This window comes from Archocentrus centrarchus, chromosome 9 (assembly GCF_007364275.1).
Source record: "Archocentrus centrarchus isolate MPI-CPG fArcCen1 chromosome 9, fArcCen1, whole genome shotgun sequence".
NCBI classification, from domain to species: domain Eukaryota; kingdom Metazoa; phylum Chordata; class Actinopteri; order Cichliformes; family Cichlidae; genus Archocentrus; species Archocentrus centrarchus.
Window position 1 is genome coordinate 26,976,119 of NC_044354.1, and position 12,683 is coordinate 26,988,801.

At 40.7% G+C, this 12,683-nt stretch overlaps 1 protein-coding gene across 3 annotated transcripts in view; it reads left to right on the top strand.

The window, feature by feature from the left end:
• LOC115785576 (serine/threonine-protein phosphatase 2B catalytic subunit alpha isoform-like) overlaps positions 1-6,076 on the top strand; it is a 31,042-nt gene extending 24,966 nt beyond the window's left edge. Inside the window, exons 11-15 of one of the 3 annotated variants that reach the window (XR_004020373.1) lie at positions 2-86; positions 930-1,027; positions 2,158-2,629; positions 3,520-3,546; positions 5,739-5,762. Coding sequence is in view for 2 of the 3 variants with exons in the window: in XM_030737315.1 (XP_030593175.1) it covers positions 2-86; positions 930-1,027; positions 3,520-3,546; positions 5,739-5,890 (362 nt within the window). In the remaining variant the exon portion in view is untranslated. Of the gene's footprint in view, position 1; positions 87-929; positions 1,028-2,157; positions 2,630-3,519; positions 3,547-5,729 lie in introns of all 3 variants that reach the window. The other 2 variants (XM_030737315.1, XM_030737316.1) reach the window with 2 other exon arrangements.
• The last annotated feature ends 6,607 nt before the right edge of the window (positions 6,077-12,683 follow it).

A 12,683-nucleotide genomic window follows, 5' to 3' on the forward strand; every position in this document is an offset into this window, starting at 1 on the left:
GGTGGCACCTCAGCGATGCGTAAGGAGGTTATTCGGAACAAGATTCGTGCTGTGGGGAAAATGGCTCGAGTCTTCGCAGTTCTCAGGTCTGCCTTTACATTGCCCCCCCCCCCCCCCCCTTTTTTTTTTTTAAATGATATAATTCCAGCTTGAAATGGCTTCTGTTCATGTATATGCTGAAGGGATTTCAATGAGCTCAGTACAGTGGGTCATCAGAATACCAAAAATAATTTGCAGGTCACCACAGGGCCAGTATGCAGTAATACTGGTGAAATGAAAAGAGTTGACTACACAATGAAGCTGAGTTTGAAAACACAACGTTGGCCTGCTAGGATTTAATGAGTGGGCACGAGATGAGTCACGATGCACCTAGACTCCATAATGACATTAGACATTATTCCAGATTAATGGTGCTGCTGCTTGCTTGTCACACTGCTGCAAGTGGACAAGCAGCCTATTTGTCAGATGGCTCAATATTTTGAATACTGAGGGGAAAAAAGAAGACTAATGATACTTGGCTAATGTGTCTCTTTTTTTTTTCTTTTCATTAGTCAGGGTTTTAAAATAATACAGATGTCTCTATAGGATAAAAAATGTGAGCTTTGGCTTTCTCTCTCTAGTTTCTCTGGACTAAAGCCAAAGAGATGATATTGAAAACGCAGTGCTGACACAACTCTGTACGCTAAGAATCGAGCCTTAAAAATATTGCTTCGACTGCTAAAATTGCCACAAGTTGTCAGTGACCCACTTCCAGAAGCAGGACACATGTTAGCAGTTTGTCTGGAGGCGTTTGGTGCAGATAGTCTTACAGGTTAAATATCCAGTGATGATTGAACTCGTGACCTCATGAAACCACCAGGTGTGGTGTCACTGTGTTTGGTGAAACGTAATCTGTGTGTGTGCTTCATGTACCTGTGTTTTTGAACTAGGGAGGAAAGTGAGAGTGTGTTAACACTCAAAGGCCTGACCCCAACTGGAACTCTTCCAGTGGGAGTGTTGTCTGGGGGAAAGCAGACCTTACAGAGTGGTAAGTGCATTTTATCCTTTGTAACCTTTGATTGTGTCAATTAGCTCTACCTAGACAGGTTTATTTCTTCACGCTGTGTCACAAAGTCTGTTTATTTTGTTTTCTTTAGTTTTTTCATTTCAATGAAGTAGTATTACATATTCTGTTGAAAATACATTTATTGGATTTCTTGCTAAGATTTGAGTTCAGACACTGCCGCTGCCCTAATATTCTGGCATTTGTATTTCTGGAAAGAGCACCCAGTTAGCCTGGCATGCTAATACAGACATTATACACTCACCAGCATGGGAAGCAGGCCAAAAAACTGCACACTAAGACTAAATGGGCGTGAGTTAGAACTGTCAGGACTCATAACTCCTCCCTTTGATACCCTTCCTACACTCTACTCACATTTATAACCTTCACCTTATGTGTGTGACTGTGTGTAATGAGGTTTGTAAATATATCACTGCTATTGTCTTTGCTGTGTAGCGATGTTGTTTGCAAGTCAGGTGGCTGATCTGTATGCTTTCCCCCAACTTCCCAGTGGTGGGATAATCGCCAGTTTTCCTTTCAGGTGGAGAAAAGGAGAGCACTAGGCCTTTGTTGCTTTGTTGTGTTGACTTCAAACTGTTTGATACCACAACAAGGAGCTAGTCCCAGAAGTTTCTTATTCTGCTTGTGATTGTGAAGTAACGAGATTCCAATATGTTTGGTCTAATTAATGTTTTTCTTTAGTTGAGGACTGCTCTAATGTAATGTGCTGCATGGTACTCTAATTATAACTAAGAAAATAATTTTGTTAAATATATACATATTTTGGGCAACACGGTGATGCGGTGGTTAGCACGGTTGCCTCACAGCAAGGTTTGAATCCACCAGCGGGGCCTTCCTGTGTGCACGTTCTCCCCATCTTTGCGTGGGTTTTCTCCAGGTTCTCCGGCTTCCTCCCACAGTCCAGAGACATGCAGTCAGTGGGGTTAGGCTAACTGGTGATTCTAAATTGGCCGTAGGTGTGAATGTGAGTGTGAATGGTTGTCTGTCTCTCTGTGTTGGCCCTGAGACAGGTTGGCAACCTGTACAGGGGTGTACCCTGCCTCTCGCCCTATGATAGCTGGGATAGGCTCCAGCCCCCTGTGACCCTGAAAAGGATAAGTGGAAGAAAATGGATGGCTGTACATAATTTTCATTTTCAAGACCTGCTCTGCCTGCCATTTGGAGATCTGCTGCCCTGGAGGAGGCTAATAATTCAGGTTTAACTTAAAAACAGACAACTTCAGCATGATGTAAGCAACAAAAAAAAAGAGCATCCAAGTTTTGTCTTCAGTTTTAGTAGTCACACGATTGGTATTATTGATATTATTATTATTATTATTAGCTACATTGATAATAATTGAGCTAAAGCTTTCCGTCTTGATATTCAATGTGTTGAGACCAGCTTCCCCATCCTGCTAAAGTCTCTTTGAAGGCTTCAAGATCAATGCCGGTATTCCCGCCACAGGAAGCGCCGTGAGGACTTTGACTGGTGCCCCCCGCCTCCAGCTTTGGGGCTGAGCTGTGGGTCGGCTGGTTGGGGAGGTCAGCCTGTCACCTGGAAGTGGCTACTGACCCTTTGATCTAAAGGTCAGCACCTGGCCTCACCTGCCACAGGACATGCTGGGAGCCATGCTTTGCCGTGCTGGAGGCTTACAGAAGTTGCAGAGCAATCAAAGGAAAAACCACATGTTGTGACCTTTCTGAGAATGTCATTGTCCATGTCTGTTCCCCCAGTCGCAGCTTTCAGATCAGCTAGGCCAGTTCAAACAAGGGGAGCAGGGGCGTATGTGTTTTTTGTCCATTCCTCCTTGATTCTTCACTTTAAACCCCCCCCCCCATGGTTGTTGTTTGTTTTAGTGTTGATGATATACCTGCACATCTGATGAACACTGAATATGACTGTTTGAATAAATAAGTATTTAGAGTTTTAAAATGGCAAACGTCTGGCTTAAAGGAGAAATGTTCATGATTTTAGTTTCCAAAATTTCTGCTCCCTGGTAATTTACTTTAGCTCACTTTGAAGCTGTTTGTACATGAGTGAAGGAGTGTGTTTGAAGGAGCTTCTGACCGCATGTGTGTCGCGCCTTTTGGCTAGACTGCTTGGTCATTCTTGTGCATCTTGCCCCAGTCTTAGACTCTTAGTGCTCAGCCAAATCCCCCCCCCCCCCCCCCCCCAGCTCTCCACACCTAAGTCCTCGTGACCCTTTAACACAACACCAGCTTAAATCTCCTACAGACTTCTTCACTCTAACCTTTCCACCCACTCACTCACTGTGTTTTAGTGGCGTTTCACAGCTGCTGTGAATTTTTGCTTCCCTATGAATGAGCCATGGGTGTTGGCCTATATTCTGCCATCTGTTTCTCCAGCTTATCCCACAGGGGTGTACAGTTTGATTTTTACTGTTGTATTTGCTGTCTCTGGCTACTTTGATGACTTCCTTTTTTCCCCCCTCCTTCCTCAACTCCCGTTAACATAGCTACCATTGAGGCAGCTAAAGCAAAAGGTATGCATTGGCTGTTTGGCTCAAATCCCCTGTCTGTGTTTTGTGTATGGTGTTCACCTTTTAACACAGACCCACTCTTCAAATGTGTACCTTTTTAGAGTTTTTTTTTTTTTCCCCCTGTAGTGTCCCCACTGTTTGCTTCTATTGATGATCCTGTTACAGTCTCTTTATTTTTGGTTGCTCTTGCATGATCAGAATCTGATGGTTCTGCTTACTGTAAAAATATTAGCTATTAGTTTTTTCTTTTGCGAGGCAAAAAAAGACACTTGAATAAGATGAAAATATAAACATAAAACAAAGTGAAAAAAGCTTGCTTTTTGCAACAGCTGTAGGATTTATTTATTTATTTTAGCAAAAGTGGATAGAAACACTTAAATTATCTTCTCTGAGGCTATACTGGAACCCATTCTTAGTGCCTTGAATCCTCATTGAATCTTCAGTTAAAAATGATCTGCAAATATTTGCCTTAAGCTGATATATATAAAGCTAAACTCTTTGTGGATGTATATCTTCACAAAGTCTGAAATTATTCCTGCACATAGACAGTATCCAGGTTCCTGTCTTTAACATCTTAGTCAGGTTGCGACTTTTAAGCTAGTCATGCGTCATGTGCCGCAGCGCCTGTGCCGGTAGCTTTAGAGCAGAGCTGTGAATCACTAAAATCAAATGTCCATGTCTGAGAATATTTAATGCTTAATGATTAATAATTACAGTTCCTTATTTGATATTGTATGCTGAGTCCAGATGGTGAGTTACAAAATGAGCATCTCAGTGTCAACAACTGTATGGTAAGATTTGAAGCTTTGAAGGATTCAGGTCAGCTTGAGTTGAATCAGGCTTGTCTCTGTATCTCTGTAAATTAAAGACTGTTATGTGGTTTGTTTTGCAGATTGGGTTTAGGACATGATTCGTCCTTTGTTGATAAGAAGTCCCTGGCTCTGGTCACATAAGCTTTTCTTGCCAAGTGTGGCTCCCCACACAGAGAAAAGCCTGCTAAGACCGGGCTAAGATAAGACCAGGGACATCCCTGCCTGGGATATTTTCAGAAACTAATCCTGTTGCACCATTTGGCTGTGGCTCCACTGCCTGTCTCTTCTGGTTGAGAATGATGGTTGGTGGCTCAACAGGCTTGAGTCATGAGTCGGTTATTTGATCAGACCCATAAAATACATAAATCAGATCCATAAAATTTAAAATACTTAGCTTTTGTAGAAAACATTAACACTTAGGTAGTATAACCCTGCAGAAAAGGCAAAGAGGCAGTGCTTCCAGGGAGCATAACTCAACCTTTTATGTCTCCTTTATCAAACTGATAAATAACTCAGTCATGTTTCAGATGTGATCATTTCAATCGATTTTGAAGTATTTTTCAGTTTTAGACAAATATTTCAATTACATAATCTTTGCGTTCACCTAATCATCTCACCTGTGCAACCAGTAATTTTTATCGATTGTTTTTCAAACTGTCTAACCACTGCTTTTAGCTGATCATTTCAACTACATAACAATTACTTTGAGCTAATATCACAACTATATAACCATACCTTTAAACTAGTTATTGCAAGTATATAAGTAATATTCAACGATGTAACCTGTACTTTTTCAAAGGTCCAAGTACTCCTGGATGGAAATCATGAGCTAAGACTCTGTGAATTCAAATGTTTAATTCAAAGAAGAAATTCGTTTTGATCACAGATATCTGGTTGTGCAAGAGTAAGCTTTAAGGGTCTTTTTTCTAAACAATTCCTGTTTAAAATGTTCACCACTGAGTTTTCATTCTGTTGATTATGATAAATGAACTGAAAAATATGAACTGTCCCTTACAAGTTTGCTTTTCATTCACACTTGTTTTCTGTCTGGTTTCCTTGGCCGTTTTGGGACGTTAAAGTAAGTCTATAAAGTGTGAGGTGTTTTATTGGTGTAGTTTGTCCCACTGGTGCTTGAACACTAGGAGTCATTGTTAGTTGTGCATGTGTTGTATTCCCAGATCATCTGTTCTGTGCTTAGCAGATACTGTGTTTTGGCTCATCGAATGAAATTCCACAAGGAATGCGTTTTGATTATTACTGATGGGAAAAGAAAGCTAAATATCGTGGTTTACAGCAAACACTCGCTGTGAAGTAGTGATATTTCTCAGCTGTTTTGAGCTGCTTATAATTTTTGGTGTCTCTCTTGGTTTTTAGCCATTCAAGGCTTTTCTCCTACAAGGAAGATTCGCAACTTTGAGGAGGCGCGTGGCCTCGACAGGATAAACGAGAGGATGCCTCCGCGCAAAGATGGCCAGCAGCCAGATGGAACCACAATCAACACCAACACCCCCAACAAGAATGGCACTGATGGATAGGCAACTGAAACACTACCCTGCCATCTTTACACAACCCACACCACCTGAGTCATAGCCCCAACTTCTCTCTCTGTCTCTCTATCTTTCTCTGTCTCTTTATCTCTCTCTCCCCCTCCCTCCGTAGCTCTCCCTCTCTCTCTCTTTGTCTCTCTCTCTCTCTCTCTCTCTCTCTCTCTCTCTGTGTCTCTCTCTGTGTCTCTCTGTAGCTCTCTGTGTCTCTCTCTCTCTCTCTCTCTCTCTGTGTCTCTCTCTGTGTCTCTCTGTAGCTCTCTGTGTCTCTCTCTCTCTCTCTCTCTCTCTCTCTGTGTCTCTCTCTGTAGCTCTCTGTCTCTCCTCTCTCTCTGTCTCTCTCTCGCTCTGTCTCTCTCTCTCTGTAGCTCTCTCTCTCTGTCTCTCTCCTCTGTCTCTCTGTACTCTTTCTGTAGCTCTCTCTCTCTCTGTCTCTCTCTCTCTCTGTCTCTCTCTCTGTCTCTCTCTCTCTCTCTCTCTCTCTCTCTATCTCTCTCTCCTCCTGTCTCCTCTGTCTCCTGTCTCTCTCTCTCTCTCCTCTGTCTCCTCTTCCTCTCTCTCTCTCTCGGTCTCTCTCTCGCTCTCTGTCTCTCTCTCCGGTCTCTCTCTCTCTCTCGATCCTCTCTCTTGTGCTCTCCTCTTCCTCTAGGTCTCTATGTCTCTCCTGCTCTCTTCTTGTCTATTTGTCTCTCTCTCTCGTTGTCTCTCTCTCTCTCTCTCTCTCTTCTCTCTCTCTCTCTCTCTCTGTCTCTCTCTCTCTCTCTCTCTCTCTCTCTCTCTCTTCTGTGTCTCTCTCTCTCTGTCTCTCTCTGTCTCTCTCTGTCTCTCTCTCTCTCTCTCTGTCTCTCTCTCTCTCTGTCTCTCTCTCTCTGTCTCCTCTGCTGAAACTGCCTGTCCATCTTCTGCTCGCCCACAGCCGGGCAGTGAATGGAAGCAGACACATCAGTGGCTAAAAACAAAAGGAGCCACAGTGCTGGGAAAGCACTGCCCAGCTGCTCAAAAAAAAAAGGACAAACCTATGACGTGACTATTTTATTTATTCAAGGTAAAACCTATTAGATATATTGTGTTATAGCAAGAAATTACTGAAGACATTTTACAGTTGAAATGTATACTGTACACTGAACCTATACACGTGGAAATGATTTTAAAAAACAGAATTTTATAAATTTAAGTTGGTATTGATAGATGAAGCCCTTGTTATCAAAGAGTTTTAGTCATGTTAAGTTTGTTTATTTTGAATTGTTGTTCTCCATGTGTTCAATAAGGGAAAAGTACGAATACTGTAGCCTCAGCAGCCTCGGCTGGATGTTGTAAGACTTTTGGGCACTTGAGGTTGTGCATACAGCGCAGTGTATGCACATATGTACATCAGTCAGAAGATAAATTACATTTAGTGGTTGGGAAAAAATAAAAAGGGAATTAAATTCCATCTTATCTAATATTAATAATTTAAAAAAGTAAAAGTTTATATGAAAGTCTTTATAAATTTCAAATGAAGCCCTAAAGATGCTTGATTTTTGTAAGGTATTTTATTCACTTCCTGAGGAACAGTTTCCTGTATTATGACACGGTTAAAGTGAAGGATTAACTATTTGTGTGCAATGATAGTTTGTATTTCTGGCTGTCTTGTGCTGGTTACGAATTGTGTTCACTTGATGGCAGCTAGGAAGCTCTTATTCCCCTTAACCCCCCCCACAAATGAAAAAGGAAAAAAAGAAAAAAAAAAAGAAAAGGGGATATACCCACATATAAAGCATGTCTTATTCTACACAGCAACCAGACTCATTAATACTCACATCCCAGCTGCAAGCTCTTTGAGCTCTGTGCATGAAGATTATTACAAGAAACCAACTGACACTAAAAGGACCAGTTTTGTCTCCAGTTGTTGGACAGAAGAGGACCTGCTTGTCATACTCTCTTCAAAGCAAACTGATGTTCATTATTGCTTAGGAAACGTCGGTGTATTTAACTGAATTATGGCAGTTTGATGTGGTCTTTTGTTGTAAAACACTAAAGCAAAAAAAAAAATTGGGCATGCTTTTGGGGCTTACCTTTGTTTTTCAAGCTGTATTGGTGTCTCCATCTTCTGTTAATTAGACAGTATTCTTTTAAATTGTGATAACCATGCATATCGAATAAGGGAAACATTTGACTTGCAGTGAAACAACAGCACTTTGATGATGTTGTACTTAAATGCGATGGACTGAGTCATTCCCCCCACCAGGGACAGCTGTCTGTCAAGGCCTAACAGTACTGTAATCATCTGAAGCTTGGCTGATTCACATACAGAGTACATTATTTTTACAACCTGTGGTCACACAAAGGTGGTGGGCCATTAACACCTGCTGAGATTGCTACTATTTATATTTCTTCTTTTGTTTTGTTTTTTTTAATCTGCTCTCTGTGCTCTGAAGTATTCAGCAATCTTGGTCTGAACATCTCCACTCCTCACAGGCACTCCCAACCCTTTAAGACCTGCTTTTTCTAGGACACGCTGAACTGACTCTACTGGTGCTTCGACACTCCTGACTGTAATTCAGTTGTCTTTCTATCACTCAAGGAATGGGGACGTAGGCTTTAAGCTTTAAAATTTGCTATTCTGTTGTGAGTTTAACCCCCCCACACACTTTCCTCATGCTTTTTGCTTTTATTTATTTTTTTTTTTTTTAAAAGCACGAGGCATTTGTGTTCATGTGCCATGCCACCTCGGCTACACATGTCAAGATCTGAAAGTGAGTGTGTGTGTGTGGATGGTGAACCAGAGTCAAGCCACGAGGCTTTTGAGCCTCACATGATTAAAGATTACATTTCTTTATATCCTTAAATTTTCCAAAATAATGTTGTTTGCCATTATGTTCAGTAGTTTCTGGGAAAGGTTCCTAAAGGTTTTAAATATATATTGTTTTTGGTTTACATTCAGAACTGTGATGTTGAAATTTGTTTTAACAGTAAGGCTTTATTGGGTGAGCCATACAGTATATTGACCTCCTGTTAGGTCCTATACATATCTTGCAGAATGTAAAACAATTTTAAAAAGTTGTTCATCATATCAGATCTTATAATAGCTGTAAAAAGGGGATTTTCAAAAAGCTGTATCGTATTTGTCATGCGAGGCCATTAAATCTTTTATGTAGGTGTATCACTTGGAAGAAAAAATAAAATTCAAATGCAGTGATTTATGTGACTTGTCTGAATTTTACTTCATACACCGTCTGCTGCCCCCTACAGGATAAGAAGGGTAATAACAATGAAACCACTAATGCAGCTAAGGTACATTAAATCACATTCTTCTGCACCAGGAGACTATAGTTTTAATAATAATTGAAATAGTAAAATAAAACCATAGGCTATGCATAAAAGATAGATGTACCTTCCAAGCCTGGAGGGTGAATCCAATGATTTAAACCTGCATTCCTTCTAATGCGCAGCAGTGGGCAAACTTTATGGTTTCAAAAGAAGTCTTAACTGTATAGAAGTCTGTGGGAAAACTCTGAAAACATCTATGACCTCATTGTCAATGGTGCACTTTAAATTAAAGGTTATTCTTCAGGGTTGTGCAACTTTGTGATTGACAAGTTATTGCCATATTAGCATGGAATATTGTTTATGTTTCTCCCCCACCCCTTGCTCACCACGTCCAGCTTCAAAATAGCAATGGGGTACCTTTAAGGTTTCAAGACAAAACTACATCTTTTATATACAGTCTGTGGATACCACATACGCTCTGAGGTTTGGGTTCAACCTCAAGTTTTGATTATGACATTTTATTTAATTGAAAACAACTTTGAACCTGCAGTAAACATTCAGTATATACCGATCAGCCGCAACATATAACCGCATGCCTCATATTGTGTTGTCAAACACATGAATGCCAGGACCTGTTTTCTAAAGCGTTACCACTAGCAAGGGGCACAGCGCTGTCACATCACAGCAAGAAGGTTCTTTTTATGCCTCAGTAGGTTTTCTTCTGGTTCTCTGGCTTGAAATTAGATGGAGGTGTGAATGATTTTCTGTCTCTTTGTGTTTGCCCTATGATGAACTGCCAGCCTGCCCAGGATGTATCCTGCCTCTCGCCCTGTGACAGTTGTGATAGGCTCCAGTCCACTGTGACCCTGAACTGGATAAGCAGTTAAGAAGATAGATGGGTGGATTGGATCAGCACCAGTGCATCCTGGTAGCATCTCCACCTTAAATTAACAATGTGTGGAACTTGTAAGGAAATGAAAATGTAATTCATCAGACCTGGGTGCCCTCTTTCATTGCTCAGTGGTCCAGTCATGACACACATGCCCATTATAGGTGTTTTTGGTGGTAATTAAGGGCCAACATGGGCACTTGGGCACGTCTTTTTGACCCCAAAAGACCCCCATAGCACAAATTGGTCCAATGGGTCAAATTGTCACCCCGTACAGCTTTCCAAAACATCTTTAATCTCAGATCTTTGATGTGTGAGATAAGAAATAAAACAGGGCCTTTCTCACAGGTGTTTAGGTGTTTCAAATTGTGCAACATGCAGAGGAAGAAGCTCTACTGCACCAGAGGCTTGTGATCTAATTTCTAACAATTTTGTGGGAAAGAATGACCAGGAAGACAAACCTGAGTGTAATGAGGAGGAAGAATGATAAGGTGACAGATCCAACATACAGACCACATGCTACCTCCACGTCTGAAGAATTCCCCACATCACCTGCTGCAGAAATGGAAGATGGGTATGAAATAAAAAAAAAATGAACATGATGATGGAGTAGAATCTAAAATGTTAGAAGTGGAGAACTGTGCTCACAATGATGAGGAAGAATCAACTGATGAGAAAGATTCTGAGCAAGAGTGCCTCTGCCCCTGCAGCACCTCTGGGTGATTTACAGCTGACCAATGAGTAAATCACCCAATAGAAGTAGTTGCAAATTCTGCCCTCGCCAGAATGATCTCAAGACATTACAAATATGCCAAAAATACAATAAATACATCTGCAAAGATCACGCCATTACTACTTGCCTTGCATGCAACTTTAGGGCCCATTCAGACAGTTTTTTTCTGAAAGATAAAATGTTTTGGTGTGTTTTATATGTCATTTAATGAGTTGGAATAAAGTTGTCTAAAAAGTTGAAACACAAAGATTGGTGATAATTTATACCACATGCTATAAAAACAGTCAAAATTGATGGGTCAATATTGACCCCATTGACATTTGCTGCCATTAAAAAAACTGAAGTGGTTTAAAAAAAAGCAACCTCACTAAACTCTGCCAAATACCAGTCTGCAATATGTCAAATAGTCATTAATATGTCATTAATTCAAAGTAATTCTTTTTTAAATTTTATTTTCATTCAAAAATAGGACAAGAATTATTGTCCCTAAATTTCAAAACAAATGGAAAAATTTGGGGTAATGCACTGGACTAAAGCAGGACCAAAGGTGTAACACAGAATTGATCGACAAACACAATGTATGCTTTAAATAACAGTCAAACCATTTGGGGGCTTTTTTGACCCCAGAGGACAAAAGGTGTATGCAAACTGGGAGGACATTACAAGGGCTAGGCATGCAGACTGCTTCTAAAAACATTTGGAATGAATGGGTCACTCTCAGGAGCTGAATTCCAACGTGGTGATGGGATACCACCTGTACGCCAAGTCAGTCATGAAATTTCCTCAGTATTAAACATTCCATAGTCAACTGTTAGTGGGATTATAACAAAGTGGAAGTGATTGGGAATGCCTGCAATCAGCCATGAAGTGGAAGGCCATGTAAAATCACAGGCCAGTGTCAGTGGATGCTGAGGAGCATAGTGCGCAGAGGTTGCTAATTTTCTGCAGATTCAATCATTGCAGACTTCCAAACTGCATGTGACCTTCAGATTAGCTTAAGAACAGTGCGTAGAGAGCTTCATAGTATGGGTATATATATATATATATATATATATATATATATATATATATATATATATATATATATATATATATATATATATATATATATATATACATATATATATATATATATACATTATACATTATAATTGAATTGTAATTATATATATATCAAGTGTCACTTACACCCCTATGGCTCCAAGCCCTCGACATATATATGTGTGTGTGTGTGTGTGCGTATATGTATATATGTATATGTATGTACATAGGCGTCAGCTGAATGGGAAGAACAAAATCTGGGCAAACAACACCTACGCCCTGCCAGCTGTCAGATACCCTGCTGGGATAATAAGCTGGCCAAAGGAGGAAATAGAATCCACTGATATCAAGACAAGAAAGCTCCCTACCATCCATGGAGGGTTTCACCCCAAATCCAGCACCCTGAGACTGTACACTAAGCAGAAGGAAAGAGGCCGAAGACTAGTGAGTCTCAGAACCACTATCCAGAATGAAACAAGAAGTATCCATGAAAACATCAGGAAGATGGCCACACAAAATCGTGCTTAGTGAGTACCTCAGGTGGCAGAAAATCAAGAAACCATCAGAGAACCATCAGATTGAAGAAGTGGCTGATGTCGAAAAATGCTCTCAATGGCTGGACAAAGATGACTGAAAAGACAGCACAGAGACACTAATCATGGCAGCACAGGAACAAGCTCTGAGTACAAGATTGATACAGGCTGGGGCGTACCACACAAGACATGACCCCAGATGCAGGCTGTGCAGAGTTGCCCCTGAGTTGATGCAAGATGCTAGTGGGCAGGGCACACATGGAAATTCATAAACCAAGTTGCCGGAATAGAATCCGAGAACATCTATGCAGAGTATGACTTGGAAGTCCTGAGGTCAAA